Raw genomic sequence first — 21,159 nt, forward strand, 5'->3', positions numbered from 1 at the left:
TTGTCAAGAGGCCCTGCATCTCTGTACATGGCTGGAACATCAGGGCATATCCCTGGTGGTTCAACACCTGGCGGGCTCTCTGAACACTAGGCGTACAAACTCAGCCTGAAGATGCCTAGCGGAGCACAAATGATGTCTCCATCTGGAGGTGGTGCAAGGTCTCTGTCAGCAGTGGGGAGAGCCTTGGTTAGATCTGTTCACCACATCGAGAACACGCAATGTCAACAGTTCTGCATGCTGGAGTTTCCAAGGCGGTTCTTGCTTGGGATGCTTTTGATCTCAAGTGGAGCGCTGGCCTCCTGTACGCCTTTCTGTTCACATCTCTCCCGCCCACAGTACTCAAGAAGATCAGGACCGACCAGGCCCAAGTCATCCTTGTGGCTCCAGAGAATTTGGTGTCACGAGCTGTTGAGCATGGCCATCAGTCCTCCGATCCTGTTGCACCTTCGGGAGGATCTTCTGTTGCAGCAGCAGGGTAAGGTTCTCCACCCAAACCTGCCAACGCTCCAACTTTTTTCATGGAGATTGAGTGGTGGCAGTTCACAGCTTTTGACCTTCCGCCCGTAGTCTACAGTATTGTCTTGGCAACCAGGCATCCCTCCACCAAGACTATATACGCCTGCCGTTGGGCAAGTTTGTGGCATGGTGCCCAGAGAAACAGGTTGAACCTATTTTTGCTCCCCTCTCACTTCTTCTCTTTATCCTTTCTCTTGCCCAGCAGGGCTCTGCTTTGGGTACCTTAAAGGACTATCATTCTGCAATCAGCCTTTCTGCGGTCCCCTCTTCAAATCCTCTGTTGTAAATAGGTTCTTGAAAGGTTTGCAACATGTTTCCACCTTCGCCCTTCATCAGGCCTCAGTTGGACTTTAATCTAGTCCTAACTTTTCTGATGTGCTTTCCCTTTGAACCATTGTTCAACTGTCCTCTCAGGTTCCTTACCATCAAGACGGCCTTCCTGGTGCCGATCACATCTTCCCAGAGGGTCAGTGAGATTCAGGCCTTGTCATCCAGGCCTCCATTCCTGAACAAGCTGGTCCTGCGCACTAGATCTTCCTTTCTGCTGAAAGTCATCACTCCCTTTCATGTAGGCCAGTCCATCACCCTGCTTCCTTTTTACGTTGTGCCGTATACCTCTAAGGAAGAGGAGTGACTTAATCCCCTGGACCTAAAAAGAGCTTGTTATTCTACCTTGACCACACGTGATAGTTCCGGGTGGATGACCAACTCTTCGTGGGGTATGTTGGAGCACTGAAGGGAAAAGACTGCAAAAACGAACCATTTCTGAATAGATCGTGCTCTGCATTAAGATCTGCTACGCATTGGGCAAGAAGCAACCTGTTGACTATGTGCTCATTCCAGAAGAGTTAAGGCTGCGACCACTGCGTTAACAGTGTACTCCCGCTACTAGATATCTGCCAGGCAGCAATGAGGGCCTCTTTGCACAAGTTCACAAAATACTCCTGCCTGGACAGTCCGGTCCGTCGGGACGGGCTCTTTGCCCAGTGGGTCCTGCAGGACTTTTTAGTGTGAAACAGTTTCACAGACCCACCTATGAGGAGGTATTGCTTGGATTTTTATTCTAAGCTAAGGAATTTGGTAACACTGAGATTCTATCTATCTGCAGATTCCTTACCGACCCACCTATTCTCCCTGCTCCACGAACAGATTTCTAGGGGCAGTGCTATCCCCTTTCAGGGTCCCAGCTTTCCACACCAGCGGTCACTGTTCTTTCTGGCTCTGCTGTCCTGGCTTGGACAGTTGCAAAAGAAAAACTGCCATCAGCACGCCTGGGTGGCACCTATATAGGCACTGCGCACATCACTCCCAGTATGGACGATGGTGACGATGCCACATGGAGCCGAACGATGTCATCTACTGGTGTGCAGGGGTACTGTTCCCAAAAAACATTTTGGATCCAGTCAGACGCCTGGGGATAATTCGGAGGTAATACATTTGCGGCTAGATAGTCGGTACCAGATAAGGCGTTACCGAATGTAAGTAACTTGCTCAATAAAGCGAAGAAGGAAAGCGTAGTCTTCCCCTCCAGTCTTGACATTGAATTGGATTGCGATGTAAAGTTATTGTAACATACAATTTGTGAGGCGCCAAACGTGTTTTGCTCTAGTCCATTTCATTGTGCTGTGGTATTAAGATAGATTTTGATCTTTGTACTGTAGAATTAAACGGGGAAATGTGCGTTTGTTAGTTCAGTTGCTCTTGATGCCATGTTTTATTGGCCCATATTTATTGTCGCTACCAAGCAATATGGAAATTTGCAACCTGAGCATCCAGAGAAATGTGGAAGAATGAAAATTGTTTGTTTCGTTTTCTCTGTTTGTACCTTCACCGTGTTTTTCTATTTGCTCTTAGAACCAACGAGGCAATTCTCTTAGCCCTGTATGAAGCAGTGCATTTAAACAGGAACTTCATCACGGTGTTGGCACAGGTATAGTCTTTGTGTTATACAATTAACAAACTGTTTTTGCGCCAAATACTCAAACTGTATTGATTTATACAAATTCTGCATTGAAGGTTATTCTTTTTTTTTTTTTTTTTTTTTTTTAAAAACCTTTATTTTGGTAAATGCACAATACACAGCGTCTGCCTACAACCCCTCGGGGCCGGCCGCTATGACATATCAGAAAAGGATAAAAGAAAAAGGAAAAAGAAAAACCAATTGGGCAGAGCGCCGTTAAAGCAATCTCTGAGTGAAAAGTACCGTGTAGAACATAGAACAATAATGTCAGGATAAGAAAAGGTTTAATTTTATGATTTTGTCGAGTACAATGTAGTGAACTACGAAAAGAGTCGAAGCTGATCACTGACCAGGAGAGACATCACCATTCACGGAGCACCCAGAAGGAGGCGTTATATAGGAAGGCATTTGTAAGGGAACAGGTGGCCACCATCCAGGAACTAAGAGCAAACGCTATACCACAGAATGATAGAACACAATAAACTCCCTACTAACACTGAACCCCGACGAAACAAAGAAACATAGAAGAGAAAGAAACCGAAGAAGAAGAGAGAAAGAAGGAGAAAGAGGGCCATAGAGACAAAGAAAAGACATAAAACACATCCCATCCCCCCACCCTGCATACCAGCGGAAGGCCACGGCCCACCCCCCCCAATAGGCATGCCCGTCGCCCCAAAAGAACCCCAAGTGAGAAAGAGAGTCTGGAGAGTGGGAAAGAACATCCCAGTCTCCGACTCCCAGAGAAGGCAGGAGGAGGAAATTTTACATACTCCCGGTCACCACCAGCCCCATAAGCATCCCCCACCCTGAATATCATCAGCACAACTGAAGTAGCAAGCAAAGCAGCAGGTGGGGAGACTCCATTCCAAATGTGCGAATAAATCAGATAATTAGCAGTCCCATCCTAGTCCCCGCCCGCCAATACGTACAGCAAACTAATGGAAATCGCCCAGCCCTGGCCCGATCCTAAGCGGCCCCACAGATCCACCCCCGCAATCAACAATAGCAAATTACACGCATGCGGCACATCAGATACATAGACAAATATTCTAGTCCGGGTCATGCCAGGCGGTCAGGCAGGATCATCAAGGGAGGCAACATCAGCCCTGGCCAGAACGCTGAAACCCCACCAAGCATGGCCACCGCTGGGAGTGTATCTCAGGCAGAACAAAGGAGCAAGATGGCCGCTCCCGGCACAGAAGACGCAGAGGAAGAGGAAGCGAGAGTTCCCAATCATAGACCATCACCACATCGATAGTGACCAACACAGTTTTCCCCACAGAACGGCACACACTCCGGCGATGTTGAGGAAGCCGTGGCAACACTTGCAGAGGCAGAGTCTCAGCTTGTAAAGTGGAAGGGAGCTTTGTATCTGCAACTTTGTCATTAAAAGAACACTCGACACTGTAGCCAGGGAGAGGACGTTCCACAGTATCCCCCTGTCGCCACATTGTATCCGCCTCGAAGGGAATGAGAGGCATTGGGGGGTCAGACAACCGCAGTAGTTCCCTGGATGGCATAGCGACATCGATCTTCCGCTCCAGTTCTCGAGTGTTTTTCCACAGTGTCGCCCCCAAGTCTTCCAGGGCTAGAAGGATATCACTATAGGTCAGGTCTGCTCCCCGCTTCAGCATGTCGGCAGTATGCAAAGGCGCCGCCGGGACACCCTCCAGCTCGACAGTAGGCAGGGCAGCCTGCGTCAAAGATATGGAGGCTTCCGTCTTTCCGGCGAGGTAGACCGGCACCGCCACCATTTTTGCAGTCAGCCCACATCGGAGAGGTGAGGGTGACTCCATTGGACGGAGGAATAGCATTTAAGGCAAGAAGAGATACTGCTCGCTATACGGGGTTCACACGATGTGAGAGCCCTCGGCTGTGTAGCAATGCGGGTGGTGGGCGCTCTAAAACGGATACCGCTCTGACCGCTGGTAGCATGACAAAGGAAGGTTCGCCAGCCCGGACCCAATCATACAGGAATTCTCTCCGTCGCGAAGAAGGCTCCGCCAAGCCGCCCACTCCACAGCCGGTCACATTTCCCCAGGCGCCGGTCCGGCCCCAGGTCGTCTCACCGTACGTAATAAGCGGTGTCCGGTGGCGGTGGTCGGGCCAGAGTGCGTGGGCAAAGTCCAAAGTCAGCAAACTCTATGAATCCTCGACCAAAAAAGCCGGCGGGGACATCGGAGGAATGCGGAAAGTGTCAGCGCCTTCGTGGTTACATTTGCTCGCGCTGTAGGCAGGATTAAAGATCAGGATGTCATGTAAACAGCAGACGGGCTGCGGAGCCGGGAGCTCAGACGTCCTGTCCGTCCGCCATCTTGGCTCCTCCCCCTCGAAGGTTATTCTTAATGACTTATGATAAAACGAGATTTAACACATTGATGGACTTGGTTTCTTAGTATGTATCTTTAACCAAGAATTTGAAAAGAACGATAAAGGATTGAGTGTGCGTGAGGCCGTTGCTTCATTTTGCATCTTGCAGCTCACCGTTTTGTGGCACAATCTGTCACATTCTGATGTGTGTGTTTGTGCAATTTATATGCAAATTTATATAATCCCAAAAGGGGCCTTTCAAGATCTGAGACTTTTCCAAGGGGTTAATTGAAGGGAGAGAGAGGCTTTGATATAAACATGCTGGAGTGCTTTACAGAGCACTGTAGGTTTTTGTTATTGAGGAAAACAAAACCATTAGTTAAGCAAGCATTGGCACACTAGCATTGATCTGTATATATTCCAAAAAGCCTAATTGGAACTTCAGCACTGTGCCAAATCGCATTGTGTAATAATAGACCCATTATGTTTTGTATAATTTTCTGTTTGTTGATTGAAAGGGAAGCAGAAAAACAAAACAGGAGCTCAGATTTAATTCAGTGCGGTCATGGCAGCTGAATCTCTTCCCACAAATGTCCTTTTTAGGTCTCGGCTCGAAGGCTGCGCTTGCGCAGTCTAGCTCCGAGATTTAATGTTTTGGAGTGGGGCTTTAACCCGCCCCTTTTTTTTACCTCTTCTCCATTGGCTGACTTCTAAAATACTGGTCAGCCATTGGAGAAGAGCATTGTCTCTCCAAACAAGCCCCGTCTTTTTCGGATTCGGGGGCGTGTTTTTTCAATTCTTTCTCTCCTGTGGAATGTAAACATTCCAGCCAATGGCAAGAGGAGAGAAAGAAAAACACGCCCCGATTCTGAAAACGACACTGCGTTTCTCCGAGGCATTTCTGGCTGACCTCGGAGAAAGGCGGTGGTTTTCATGGCGACTCCCTCCCCCTGCTGCCTCCTTTCAGTACGAGGCGCTACATGCCGCCTTATTCTGCGCTGGCAAGGTTCACGGCTCAAAGGCAGCTCATACACCTTCCCTCTTCCAGATGTTTGTCGCTGGCGTTTCCAGTTGAATTGACTCAGTGAGGCGCGCGCTATTCATTACTTTGTTGGCGCTGCCTGCACAAGTTTAATCTGCAGAACAAATTAATGCGGGTTTCATTAGCGTCTTGTTCCTCGTCTCTAGTATGTTGCACATATTGGATAATGAGTAGTGTGGTTTCTATTCAGCGGCGGTCAGCTGATATCTGCTCTCTTCCTCGCGCGCGTCTGTCTCTGCTCCTGGATCTTTTCTGGTGCCGGCTCAAAGTGCAGGAGCGGGCGGGTGCGTGCTTGCGTTGCGCTAACATCATTGAGTACTCTTCTTCCCCCACACGTGTAGGCTGAACTTTCCCTCTGTGACCCTGGGCCCAAGAATCGCGAGCAGGATGCCGAGTGAGCGGATAGTCGCAGGTGACAAGGCGGCGGATCATTTCATTGATATCACGAAGCAGGGCCAAAGGGACGAGCACTGAACCTCCTGCCGTGCACCTGATAGGTTTCGAAACCGCTACTACCACCCAATGAACCCCTAGCAGAGCACTTACTGGCCGTTCGGGGAAAAAAACTTGTCAAACGTCGCGACTCCACAGACTGTCAGCCCGACCGTGAATGAAAACCAAATTCGGCACATTTGCGCTCTTACTAGGTAAAGGAAGTCCTGGCTACACCTGTCTCTGACTTAATGCTGAACGGTATTTTCATAACAGGTCATTTTGGTTTGTCAAAAGACAACGGTGCTGTGCATGCGCCTGCAATGTGGATTGTGATATTACAGTGTTGCTGTACAAATCTGGGCAACACGCTCCCCTCCCGACCCCCGCCTCAGAGTGTTGAAGCTGCCTGCTCTGAACCATAGCGGAGGTGAGCGATGTTGCACACTCCTCTCAGTTCACTTCATTTATGCTCTGCTTCTGAATCTGCTGCTGCCACCTCACACCTCATTTTCCCTGTCTGGATCCCAGTCTGGGCTGTCACGTGCACCTAATTATGTACTCTGATTTTTTTTGTACTTTTGGTGTGCACGGACCCAGTGGCTATGTGTACGTGCTTTGCATGTTTATAGTCAGTCACTCAGTGGAAAGGTATGTCGCTGGTAGAAGGGGGCCCGCAGCGTGTCGGCCGGCAGTGAGTAGGGTGCATGGAGAAGCTTTGACCTGAGTCCTCTTTTACGGAACAACCCTCACGTTTCGTGTCTTCAAAAATACAGCGTGTCTGCCCGTTTCGTATGATTATAAGAAGAAGTGATCTGGTAACTAAACTGCACTCTTCGGAACCAGAGATCCGGGTTTGCAAATTCGTTGCTTCTGTTGTGTGATCCTGCCCAAATTACCTGAGTGTCTTCCTCTGACCCGCGTCTCTTGTCTGGCAAAAATAAACGGGAGTGCCTCGGTGCATTGTGTAAAGTTTGCATTGTATGTTCTCCATGAAAAACATACTTATAGTTAAAAAAATAACTTAATGATGGTAAGTGATGAGCATTATACGCGGTAGGTTGTATATGAGGCGCACTTGTTTACAAGTTGGATTCTGAACAAAAACGACACATCGGTGATTGCTGGCCATTTACTTAACCCTCAGATATCTTTAATGCGATTCAATTGTACGAATGACTCGGCGAAGGCTTGTATCAGCTGTGCTCTTCTGCTTCAGTTTCAGTTATTTGTTTGATGCTGGAGGCGAGAGTCCGTATAAACTCCTCCCCCTCGTTAATCCAATTCCGCTTTGGAATTCAGAGATTCGTGCCTGCCCCGGTCACGCTAGAAGCTGTTATTTTTAAACATTAGCATATCTGCCAAGTCATCCCTGGTTATGAGATAGTTTAGTGTTTGTCCACGATTCACAAACATTTTGTGCTGGTTTTGTGTTACGAAAATGATGCAAATCGGAGAAGGTAAGATTAAAATGTTTGTGGTGCACACCTGCCAACTTAATTTTTAGTGATAAATGCAAAGATCTAGAAACAACGATGCCACTTCTGCTTTGGCTCCCAAAATCAATATGTATGTGTCTAGATCTATGTATGTGTGTGTGGTTCTGTATGTGTGTGTGTGTGTGTGTGTGTGTGTGTGGCTGTGTGTGTATGTGGCTCTGTGTATGTGGTTCTGTGTATGTATGTGTGGCTCTGTGTGTGTGGCTTTGTGTGTGTGGCTCTGTGTAAGTGTGAGTGGCTCTATGTGTGTGTGGAGGCTCTATATGTGTGTGCCTCTGTGTGTGGCTCTGTGTGGGTGGCTTTTTTTGTAGGTGGCTCTATGCGTGGGTGGCTGTCTGTGTGTGGGTAACTCTGTGTGTGTAGGTGGCTCTGTGTGGGTGGCTCTATTTGTGTGTGGGTTGCTCTGTGTGGGTGGCTCTGTGTGGGTGGCTCTGTGTGGGTGGCTCTGTGTGGGTGGCTCTGTGTGGGTGGCTCTGTGTGTGTGGGTGGCTCTGTGTGTGTGGGTGGCTCTGTGTGTGTGCATGGCTCTGTGTGTGTGGGTGGCTCTGTGTGTGTGGGTGGCTCTATTTGTGTGTGGGTGGCTCTGTGTGTTGGTGCAAATGCAATAGGTCTTGCATTTGAGAGTGATTACGCTATTGACATTGTAAATAACAATGCCGTTTCTTTAAATGTTTTAAAAACAAAAACATAAACAAACATAATGTCATGAGCAATGCCAATAGCTCTAACTTTAACAATGCCGAGACCGTTGCATTGTAAATGCTTGTTGTTATAAAGTCGATGGCAGTCGGGGTTAACCTCCATTTAAGCTCTTTCAAATGTAACATTTAAGAGAATTGATTATGAGATGTTGGGTTCTTTTTTCAGTAAATGTACGTAAAAAGAAGAATGCTATACTAAAGAAACACCTCAATGCCAAATACAGTATACTAACTCATAAAGTAGATTTTTTTGTTTCACTTTAGGTTTACTATGCCTTAATGACGAAGCAATGACATCAACCCTAAAATTGCTCTTGCACTAACTTTCTCTACTTGTATCCCTATGTAAATAAATTTTTTAGCAGAACCAGAATTTCATCTTCAAATTTCAGATATCGAAAAATTACCTTCTTTTTTTTTATTTTAACCTTCATTGTAACCAAAAATAAATGGTTTGTTTTCACATCTCTTCATTTTGTGTACATTAGGGTGCATCTTTACTACAGCATCTTATTTTCACACAATGCCACTTCAACAGCTGACACTTTAACCTCTAATCTAATGTTCTCCTTACATTTGATCACATAGGATTTTGGGCAGCCATCAGAACTGTGGTCACATGTGGGATCAATACATCGGAAAGTTCCACTCAGAATTGTGGTCCTTTTTTTTCTTGTGAAGATTGGCTTGATTACAATATTCTTCTCAGGTTCTGAGTCAATGGTTCAATTGTACAGCTTTTACTACATCTTGGGTGGAAAATTCAAGTCCAGAATAGCACATGTCAGAGATCTATTAGCAGATATATTGCATTCATTTGATATTTCCACTGTTGGGCTTATGTTGATATTTTCGTATCGCACATCTCGTTCGTTCCCTGGAATATTATTTTGTGCCATGCAGTGGAAGACAATAACATAGAGCACTACCACTATGCAACACCTCGTTGTAGGAAGTTCTCAGACAAGCAGCGTGCTTGTGAATGTGCTGAGGTGCAGACTTGTTGATTCTTTAGAGAATATAAACTTTTTATTTTTCAAAATCCTGGGAATTCTGTAATAAAACGTGGCAGGTCCTTTCTTCAGCGGCTAAATGCAACCCTGCCTAAATGTACCTTTCAGATTTAGAGACCATAAACTAAAACAGCATTATATGTGTCATACCATTAATTTGGGGTGTCCATTGCTCCATCTTTATCGGTCTGTTTATCCTGCAAAGCAGCACTTTATTTATATCTGATGAATGCAAAAAAATTACGACATCAGAGCATGTCGTTTTAGCTAATGCATTACTGCAGCTTAGATTTACAATAAGTGGCCGCGCATGATTCTTCAGACACAAATTGCTGCATCCCATATGTACAACAAAATATATTGAGATTTGTGCATTTTGATAGCAGGAGTCAGATTAGGTCAGTGTTAAAAGAGGTCTCCCATGGACCCCAGATTTGGACTCTGTTTGTTTTGGGCAGTTCTGGCTTGGTATAACAGGGCTTCTATCCACGCCCATAAGTCACTCATCTGTTGAGGGCGCATGTTTATTTGTCTAAATCCTATTGATGATCCAAACTCAGATTAAATAGAGCCTAAATTGTGTGCACCCCCTAGTCTCCCTTTCCCCATAACACTAAATCAGAATGATATTCAATCCACCACATGGAGTGCAGAAAGTCTCTCTTCTTGGCACCACACTTCAAACAGTTGGGGGGCAAAAGTATTTCATGTGTCAAAGATGCAGTTGTATATAGGATGTCAGTTGAAAGGTTTTAAATACTTTTTTTTAAAGATGGCTGTCGCTTTTTGAACCATTTATTTCTCCTTCCACTGCTTGTTGGTTAGTGCTTCCAGTCTGACTTTCCAAGCAGCCGTCACATGCAGTAAAATATTTAACAATCCCATTTCATATATCGATGAGATCCAACCTCGAAAATCTTTCCATACCTTTCACCTTCGTCCGCCATGTATGTTCTGACCCAAAGAGGCTTCTTTCTTGTTATTCGACTCTCCTAGACCACCATGTCACTGCCTAGCTGGAGAATCCCCGCTGCAATATGTCCACCATAGAGGATATGTAGGGGACTGAAATGCTCAATGTTTAATTTTAAACGCAGGAACGCTCCTTGATTTTAACAACACATTTATTCAAAATATCAGATGTGTGGGCCAGTAACACAGCTATATAGTCACCATAACAAGGTCACTGTCAAACGATGATTGTTAAAACTTCGACATAGACACCTTGGGACCCTTCTGTGCCTATAAAATGATGTGGTGATTTGATGTGATGTTGAAAGGCATCAGTGTCAATTAGATGTGGGTAGTATGAATGATGTAGAAGATCTTAAGGAGAGACTTCTTTATAAAGTGAACTACAGCACCCATAATACTTTTCAAGAACTTATTCCAGTTGTTAATCGCTCTTGTCTGAGTTTAGTAGAAAGACCATGCTTCATGTTTTGCACACATCCTCTTCCCTGGAAACATGAACACCAAGATATTTTAAATATGGTCAGATTTACTGTTCATACAGACTGCCATGCTGTTGCCCGGTCCTTACCCTCTGTCAGTCCCCCCTCTCACTTATTTGTGTACATTATAGACTTGGACCACTTGTGCTGCAAACATGGTCTTGACAAATCCCCAACTAAGTTGAATAGATCAATAATCTGTGTCACTATTGTCACCTGAAGAATTTTTTCTATACATGCATCGTAATTACTTGCATCTCAATACACCGTTTCTATGTACTCTGTGCCGCTACTGCAAGGGACCAAATTTAAGCAAATTGTTCTTGGTCCTACAATAAAGGAACAGTCCAGCCTGAACTGCTAGAGAGCACTGGGGCAAATGGAGTCACACTACGAGCTAAAGGACCCCAATCTGTGCTTATCCTCTCTAAACATTTAAGGATTGAATGGTTATATTTATATTTGCAACTCAAAGTTACTCTCAGCGTTCCATCTTTTGCCTTCTTGTTCTGGCCCCAAGACAGTTGACCATAAAATCGGAACATGCAGTACCAGGCCACACATTAATACATTGTGGGTGGGCTATACTCCTAGGATATGGCCTGAGCGCACTACTCAACATCTTAGCAGTTTGGTAGTATTGCGTCACCATGTCTCGTCACCACGTCAGCAAGGTGAGAACACTCCCCTTTGTGGGTGGGTTATATGCTGCTTATCGCTACTTGCAGAATCCACTGCCAATATCAAAGTGGTTAATATGTTCTTTTAGCCAGATTACACACTAGGCAAATTCCACAGCAAACAAAAACTTGCCGCTAGTCTGATTTATGGAAGAACATCACACAATCAGCATAAATAGAAGGCAGACAGTATATGACAAATATGTCACCCATTTTACAGTTTAATTAATGTTTATGTACCTTTTTGACTAGTGTTTAATTTTGCGTGTGTGTATATATATGTGTATATATATATATATATATATATATATATATATATATATATATATATATATATATATGTATTTGCACTAAGGAGACTTTGTTTGGGATTGTTTATTTGTCTTTAGAGCCACCCAGAAATGGGATTGATGACGGTGCCAGTGAGTCCACTTCCTACAACACCAACCACCCCTCTTGGAACAACGCCTCCTTCTTCAGATGGTAAGAGTTCTTGCAACCTCTTCTGAGTCTCATTAATGATAATTGTACATTTAGGACTGGGAACAAATGTTGTTTGATCCATACTTTAAGGTATATTTTCATGATAGCTGTGCATATACTTCAGTTATTTACACGAACCTCCTTCTTGCGAATGAGTAGACACCACCCGGGGAACAGTAAGGAAGCAGCTTTATTCCTTTCAGGGGCGAATGCATTTCGGCTGCACATCAGCCTTCGTCAGCGCCATAATGTTCAGGAGGCTTCCACTTCACGAGCCTGAGTCCTGCTGCCCTCTTATTGGCTGAGGGCCCGCTCCGCCCCCTGTGATGAAACGCTCACCTGTTGTCAGTTCGGGTGGTGTTGATGAACTGCAACTCCCAGAATGCATGGTGAAATCCAGGTAGGTAATGCGTAAGGGGTGTTACGCCTGGTGGATAAGCGGAATGGCAGGACAGTTCGTTTTGAAGCCAATTTCCCGTTGGGTAAAGGAACATCACGCCTCCTTAGGTCCCCCAACCGCCTCAGCCTCAGAATTCAGGGATTGTGTCTGGCAGGGGCAACGATGACAATGCACGTCGCCCAACATGGGGTTGGGTAACCTCATGACTGCTGTCTTTCCTCTCCAAACTCCATGGCGGGTCCCGATCTTCCAATAACTTGGATGCACAGACTGCCACTGCAACAGCGACGAAGCCAGTAATTACCGGGCCAACTGGTGAGGCGGGGGTCTCTAAAACCGTGTTTCTGGCACACACGGGAACTAAATACACGAACCTCCTTCTTGCGAATGAGTAGACACCACCCGGGGAACAGTAAGGAAGCAGCTTTATTCCTTTCAGGGGCGAATGCATTTCGGCTGCACATCAGCCTTCGTCAGCGCCATAATGTTCAGGAGGCTTCCACTTCACGAGCCTGAGTCCTGCTGCCCTCTTATTGGCTGAGGGCCCGCTCCGCCCCCTGTGATGAAACGCTCACCTGTTGTCAGTTCGGGTGGTGTTGATGAACTGCAACTCCCAGAATGCATGGTGAAATCCAGGTAGGTAATGCGTAAGGGGTGTTACGCCTGGTGGATAAGCGGAATGGCAGGACAGTTCGTTTTGAAGCCAATTTCCCGTTGGGTAAAGGAACATCACGCCTCCTTAGGTCCCCCCAACCGCCTCAGCCTCAGAATTCAGGGATTGTGTCTGGCAGGGGCAACGATGACAATGCATATTCGCCCAACATGGGGTTGGGTAACCTCATGACTGCTGTCTTTCCTTTCCAAACTCCATGGCGGGTCCCGATCTTCCAATAACTTGGATGCACAGACTGCCACTGCAACAGCGACGAAGCCAGTACTTCAGTTATTATGTTATTTATGATAATTCATGGATTTATTATGAAGGCAAGTATCCCTCATTTGGAATGTTTTTTTAATTTGTGTCAAATCTTTTTTATTGCTGTATGGATGATATGCATCTTAATGTCCTACAATCTTACATCATTCATTCACTATCATTGATTCCCCCCAGGATTACACAGAAAACCTACAATAGCAGTGCATGAAATCCCTCTAGCAGTGTTATGGAGCTTCTAAAGACCATAGGGAGAAGCACGAGAAAATTAGATTAGAGAAAGCATTATTTAGTGGGTCTGCTATTTTTGTGAAGGACTTCATTCTTTTCCCTTCACACCTCAGATTTTTACCACAGTTATTTCAAGTTGTATGCTGAAAAAGACTTGAACGAATGTGTTTTTTTTGGGGTTTTTTTTTAACCCTCATTTGCCTCAGACACCAGTTGACGAGATAAGGTGTTGTTACCGTTACTCGGTTTTAAGGAGACGTAGGCTATCGGAAAGGGACCAGGAGGACGTGCCCCGCCTAGCGGTACACAACAGTCCTAAAATGTTAGTGGCCCTATGTTGGAAGGGGGTGGTCACACTCTCCTCCGGTTTAAGTATAGCCGGTGACTGTTAATGTTGGCCTGTGCAGGGATGAAAAACTTAGGGGGGGGGGGAAGGAGCCCCAACACAGTCAAGGAGTTTCAAAGAGGCCTAATCATAGGATCCAAATTATATTTAAACGTGACAACTCAAAACCCTAAATTATAATCCCCAAAACTAAACCTTAGACCATGGTACTAGAACATCCCATATTGCTTTCTTCTTACTGTTCTGCGATCTGCCCAAATCTGTCCTTGATGTTTTGAAGAGCGAGGACAACCATTCAGTTTGTGTAGGAGGTGCGACTTCTACCCATCGCTTGCAGATTTCCCTCCTAGCTAGCAAGATCGCATAGAAAAGGAAGCCCCTAGCAGGGCCCGTTCTCTCACTAGATGTACCAAAAACTATCAAAGCAAGAGTGATTTGAACTGGGAATCCCAAAATGTCAGCAATGGTTGTGCCTACTTTTCACAAAATGCTGTTAGGGCATTCTTTAAACATGTGAATGTCAGAGGCACTTTTGAAATCCCATTTCTTACAGCTGACTGGAGGTCCCTTCGATATTTTGGACAGCCTTAACGGAGATAGATAGGCCCTATGGGTTTTGAACAAATGGTTTCTCTTCAGGCAGGCTGGTTTCACAACGGCAAACAGGGTATTAAAGGAAGTTTGCCACAGGTCTTCCCACTGTTTGTCTGGCATGGAGACCCCCCACAGTTCTTCAGCTAATTTAAAATCTCCATCAATAGCTTCCTCTATGGACCAGTATAGGAAAGAAACCTCTCTCTTCCCCGCCGGTCTTACCACTAGCTGCTCCTCAAGGGTGTTTCTATGTCTATGGGATTTTTAAAATTTTGGGCCCAACTCTGCAGCTGTAAATATTTAAACCTGGCCATGCCCTCTTCTAACCTGTTGTGTATTGATAACCACGATATAAGTGAGCCGTAAGGCGCCAAATCTCCCCACACCTTCGATCCCGCTGTTCTAAATGGAATGGCTAGTCTGTCCTTCAAGCACTCTGGAACCCCTGGGAGTCCCACAGGGGGGCCAGACTTGAAAAATAGTAAAGACCGGTACACTGTTTAATCCTAGCCCATGTTCGAGCCATCCCCAGCATGACTTTTAAGCTGATCTTTTGAAGAACTTCTGTTCTCCATATTTAAAAAGAAATCCCTCCTGTGACAAACCCACACCTTTTAACATAGGGGAGAACATGGCCCCCACCCGTGTCTGATCTGGAGTTTTCAGGATCATTCTCGAGTGCGACAACTGAAATGCCCATGCATAGTACTGCAGGTCAGAGAGTGCTAGTCCCTCCTACACCTCAGCTTCTTCTAGGCGATCCGCGTGTCCCTGTAAGCCCAAACAAATGAATTAATTGTTTGCTGAAGCTTATCTATCGCCGACTTTTCAAAATGTAACATAATAGTATTGGAAAAGAAGGTAATTTTTGGTAATACTACCATCTTAATCAGATTGATCCTCCCCGGAATGGTCAATGGGAGAGGGGCCCATGATTTCATTAATTTCTGGCATTCCCTGGCAACATTTGCCAAGTTAGTCTCTGAGATCTTATCTATGTCCTGAACAATTCTGATCCCCGAGTACCTCATGTCATTCTTGGTCTGGTGCTGACACTCCAGCAGGTTCCAAGACATGATCTCTGTTTTCTCCGCATTGACCGCGTAGCCGGATACCTGCCCAAAGTCCTGTGCTAACCTGATGACCTGGGGAAAAGACTTCTCTAAATCGGTAGAAAGAATCAAGACATCATTGGCATACAGGGCTACCTTCCTCTCCCAAGCCCCATACTTGAATGGTAAAATACCAGGCTCTTCTCTTAAATGCTGGGCAAAGGGCTCAATATATAAATCAAAGAGGAGCAGGGAGAGGGGGCAGCCCTATCTCGTACCCCTGGTAGTCTTGAAAGGATATGTCAGTTTGCCATTTACCAGGAGTCTCGCCGAAGGATCCCGATAAATAAGCTGAATGACTCGGCAACATTTTTCACCAAAATTCAATTTTCCCATGACTGCCGAGAGATATGCCTAGTTGACCCTATCAAAGGCCTTGGTAGCGTCTAATGTCATTTCTGCAAGAAGAAGTGAAAAAGTAGTAGCCAGGTCTATTGCACCAACAAAATCATAAATAAGGTCCGCTAGGTTCCTGCCTTTCACAAAACCCTTTTGATCGGGATGGAGCATATCTCCCGCCACTGCACCCAGCCTATCTGCCAGGATCCTAGCAAAGATTTTGTAATCTGCAATCAGCAGCGAAAAGGGTCTGTAAGACCCACAATTCGCCGGGTTTTTCCCAGCTTTCAGGATCAATGAAATAGTGGCTTCTCCCCATGAATCCGGTAGCCTAGCGCCCTCAGATAGTATGTCATTGAAGAGCACTGTCAAAGTCAGGATTATTGCCTCCGCCAAAGATCTATAAAGTTCAGCTGGGAGCCCATCGGGCCCTGCAGCTTTTCCTCCCTTACAAGCAAAGATGGCCTTCCTAACCTCTTGCTGAGATATATTTAGCTCCAGGTCTTCTTGCTGACAGGAGTTCAGGGGGGTGAGCTTGCTCCCCCGCAGCCACTCCATAGCTGTGTTCTTGTCCACTGCACTGTCCTCATCATATAGCTCCTGAAAAAAGCGAAAAAAGCACCCCCAATCTCTTTTTCTGTGGAAAACACAGTGGTCCTATCCTCAATAACGATTTGTTTTATCAGGTTTCGCATTCTATCTGACTTAACCTTCCATGCCAGAAGCTAACCGGCCCCCTCTCCATACTCAAAGTGGGCGAGCTTGCTTGCCTCCCACCTACTTGTAATCCTCGCCTGGATGATAGTGTCCAACTGGTCCTTTAAGTTACCAAGTTTAGCAAGATTTTCTAGATGCCTTTCAGGGTCAGTGTCTGTATTCAAGCTCAGCTCTACTGCCTTCATCTCCGTCTCCATGTGAGCCACCTCCTCCCTATAATGTCTGTTTTTATAACATACCCTGCTCGTGACCATACCCCTTAGGAAAGCCTTCAACGCATCCCTTACTACCGAAGTCCCTGCCGAACCAAGATTCGTATTCAGAAAACACTTTTTCTCAAAACAAATACTTAATCTCGGATTCATCAAGGAGTAAAGATCGATCAAACGTCCAAACCCTCGATTGTGCTTTTTCTGCTAGAACCAGATCCATCCACACACCAGCATGATCTAACAAATGGGGAATCAAATAACCAATGTTCTTAACTTTACCCCTAAGGTTGTAGCTGACCAGAATATAATCAATTCTTGACTTATGTTCAGTTTTTGCTGTTATAGAATGAGACTCCTGCCTGGAAACCTGACCTGTCCCTCCGGTCTGCGTCCTCATCGATTGAAGGTACATATGAGACCTAGATGGCACACTAGCTCTACTACTGGGGGAGTTGTCCAACTTTGGGTTAAAGACTATATTAAAATCCCCAGCCATGATAACAGGGTCTGGAAATTCCAGAAGATTTGAAAAGATGGCTTTCAGACTGGAGGGATCATCCTGGTTTGGGCCATAATAACCCACCAAAGTGAACAAGGAACCTAGAATGGTCACTTTCGCAATAACCCACCTGCCACTTGGGTCGACATTAGAATCTAGGATGCGAGCGTTTACTTGCCTTTTAATCAGAATAGCAACACCCCTGATGTTAGCACTCTGATTAGAGCTTATCAAATGTTCCACCCACTTAAAATGTTTAAATATTGCAGACATCTCTTCTCTTAAAAGATGGGTTTCCTGGAGGATAATGACCTGCTCGGGAGAATCTTTAAAATACTGGAAAATGTTGGCCCTCCTGGTTTTTGCCCGCAGGCCATTAACGTTCCAGGACAAAAACTGGCTCTTACTCATGGAGGTTTAAGCACCTGAACCATAGGTCGACTGAGTCTCTGAGAAAACCAATTCCAGACCAAACGTGACAAGGCCAAACTAAAAGGTGAATGAGGACATTTTTTATTTTTTAACCCAATTTTCCCCACCCCGTTCATCGCCCCCTCGCCCCCCCCTCAACACCTCCCCAGAGAACCCTGCCCCCATTTACCTGGACTGCTGTAGTCCAGTTTCTGCCCCCGGTGCGACCTACCCTGTCCCTTTATAAACGAATACTAGACAAGGCGATAACTAGAACCCCGCCTCCCATTTCCTAACCTACGCTTCTCCGGGTGTAATCCAGTGTGAATATATAAACCTATGTTTTCTGCTTATCTCTCTAATGTCTAATAGCTCATGCAGCTCAAACCCTATGATTAGTTCCACCCCAGGGGACCCTGGAGCAAGTGTCCTGTGTGAATACTAAGTAATCAATTATTTCACAACTTTTCCGAGACTATCTAAAAGGTCGTCTGCCTCTTGCACTGATTTGATGTTGTACATCTTTTTATTATGCATGATTTTCAAAGTTGCAGGAATTCAAGCAGGGCAACCGCGCCAAGCTTCTTGAAGTCATCCAACTTCCTGCCCTGCTCCCATTGCCTGTCCAGGGTGACTCGGGCCAGATCAGAGCATATTTCTTGAGAGAAGTCTCTGGCTTTCAAAGATTTCTGTTTTAAGGCCTTGTTGAGGATCTTTTCTTTCAAGGACAAAGTGAGGAAATTTATAAGAATCTTCCTTGGTTTTGTCTGGTTGGGATGTTTCCTGAATGGGTCCCTATGAACCTTCTGTATATCTTTCTTCAAGTCCTACTCGGACTCCTCAATTTGTACTGATTCGTTTATCAGTGTAACAATGAAGGACTTGAGATCTTTGCCCTCCCTCCCCTCCGGAACATTCAGAAAATGCGAGTTTTCTCCGGGAGTTATTTTCTAACATCTTGAGCCTGTCCCGAAGCACCACCTCTTCCCTCTTGAGCGATGTTATATTGGCTTTGGCCGCTCCCAAGTCATCTCTCAGTTCTCACACTGAATTCTCCAAAACCACTGTCCTGGAATTTAGGAGGTCAATTTTCTTCGCCAGCGACTCGCAGAAGAGCCTAATCTTCCCCTGATTCGCCTCAGAGACTGAAAAACCCTTCCTGATAACTACTGAAAGGGTGGAAAACAGAGCCTCGAGAGATGCCACTGGGGACCCCCCAATTTCATGGTCCTCGGAGACTTTATCCACCTCTGTACTACCGCTGGCCGCCATACTTTGACAAGCTAGGGTTACCCCTCCCGAAAGGTTGCTGCCTTTATCCAAACCCATGGTTGGAACAGGTCCAGGAGTTAGAGGTAAAGTTACAGGTAAAGTTAATGTAGTAAGGAGAGGGCTGCCAGCCAACTCCATTCTCTCCGAAAAGGGCCTTAACTCCAACTGCCCAACAGCGCAGCTCTTTCTGAGGGCCTCCCCCTGTTTAACCACATCCAGCACCAGTGGTTGAACTTTAAAATATGACCGCAGAGAAGGGGTGATCCTTATTTTCAAGTCCAAAGGATTGCTTTTAGCTCTACCTACTTTTATGCTCCTGCCCTTGACCTCACAGCGCTGGAAGGTTGAGCAGCTAGTATCAGCAACCGTGACCGGGGTAGTGCTTGGTATTTTTCCCATCTGATTTCACCCTTGCCAGCCCCGGCGCTGCTCCATCGCGTTTCTTGCCTCTCCTTACACCTTTCGTTGTCAGTACTGTGTTAACAAGAGCTGTGCTAGGAAGGACCCCCCCCACCTGACCCCACAGTACCTGCTCCGGTTGTTGTTGCTGCGGCTGCGAGGAAAGTGACGCGAGCTTACCGCCCTCAATTATGGACGCTGTGCTGATAAGAGCTGTGCTGGGAGGGCTTCCTGCACCTGCTCCAGTTGTTGTCCCAGCAGCTGCGAGGGGGATGGCGAGAGCTTACTGCCCTCAGGAAGCAGAAGCTCACTAATCTACTTCGTATTGGCTGCCTTCTCCAGGGTAGAAGGAAGTCGTCCAGTGTAGCCTCTGCCGGTATCGGCTCAGAGGAGCCTGCGAGCCGCTGCTCTGCAGCCCCTCCTCAACTCCAGGGTGGCAGCAGCCCAACGCGGCAGGCCAGCGAGTGCTCCAATGCACATCACCCACAGAGAGAAGGAAACCATGGCCCCCGTGCAGAAGAGGTGAGTAGTTTTCACTGGGCACACACTCTGGCGAACAGGATCGCGAATTGCGGGTCTCGGCCTCGCCTACGCATTAGGCGTGGGACATAGATGCCTCCGAAGGCACCATGTTCTCCCCCATTGTGACATGACTTGAGCGAATGTGTGTAATGTACTCTAAAATCTTCCCAAATCCCTGCAGCACAATGCTGCCTTCATGGTAACCTCATAATTTCTAATTTTCCCCAACCTGCTTCGATGAGGGAAGCACCAATAGCTTCTTTTCCTGCTCCTATTCGTCTAATAATTAGATTCTTGTCTTTTGGTCTGCTTTGTTTTTAATTCCACCCTACGAAGTTTCGGGCCTGGATTATGATTGAAGTGCTTGCTGTTGACTTGCCTATAACAGCGAAAGCCCAGGTGGATGTCTCATTCCACAAAGTAACTGCATACTTTGAAAGTCCACAACCTTGTCCAAACTGGTCCAGATTGCAGCAGACAACCATCTACTTTTACATCTACCTCTTTCCTGTTCCCAACCGGTGGTGGAACAAGAAACTGCTTCTGTCTTACTTTAGAATTAAGAACTTTCCTCACTGGCACCGCATGCACAGGCATATGTCATAAACGCAGTGCCTACTTCTTGCACGTATGCACTTCCTCACCATTTTCCATATTTTTTCTCTCATCGGTGTGGATTTGGGAACTACTACTCCCACACTCAATGAATATCTTGCCTACTTTTTGATCTTTTTTGTCTATATTTTTGTTTTATCACCCACTACAGCTCCTCCTTCCTTATTATGTAGCTCATGCTGCAGCACATCAGCTTAAACTGCTGGCCATTTGCAGCATCAGACCCACGTACCCACTGCATTCCATGATTAGGGGCAATAGTTAGCCAGTGCATGCCACCACTCTTTGTCCTGTAAAAGGTATGAGATCCCTCCCGAATCATCTCTCTTGCATGCTACGTGACAGTGCTCTGACCCTGCAAGACATGTTGATTTTATTGCAAGGAAGAAAGATTTTGAGATAAGTAGAGGGCCTTTGCTACCAAGTGCATTACCGAACACCCTTCCTGCCAGTGGGGTAGCAAGGC

General features: G+C 46.1%; 1 protein-coding gene across 2 annotated transcripts in view; it reads left to right on the forward strand.

The window, feature by feature from the left end:
* ARMH3 (armadillo like helical domain containing 3) overlaps positions 1–21,159 on the forward strand; it is a 772,183-nt gene that overhangs the window by 332,543 nt on the left and 418,481 nt on the right. For both annotated transcript variants that reach the window (XM_085606447.1, XM_085606449.1), the window contains 2 exons: positions 2,371–2,446; positions 11,997–12,090. In XM_085606447.1, coding sequence (XP_085462573.1) covers positions 2,371–2,446; positions 11,997–12,090 — 170 coding nt within the window. The remainder of the gene's footprint in view (positions 1–2,370; positions 2,447–11,996; positions 12,091–21,159) is intronic.

The sequence above is a fragment of the Triturus cristatus genome, chromosome 1_2, assembly GCF_964204655.1.
Source record: "Triturus cristatus chromosome 1_2, aTriCri1.1, whole genome shotgun sequence".
In the NCBI taxonomy this organism is placed as follows: Eukaryota; Metazoa; Chordata; class Amphibia; order Caudata; family Salamandridae; genus Triturus; species Triturus cristatus.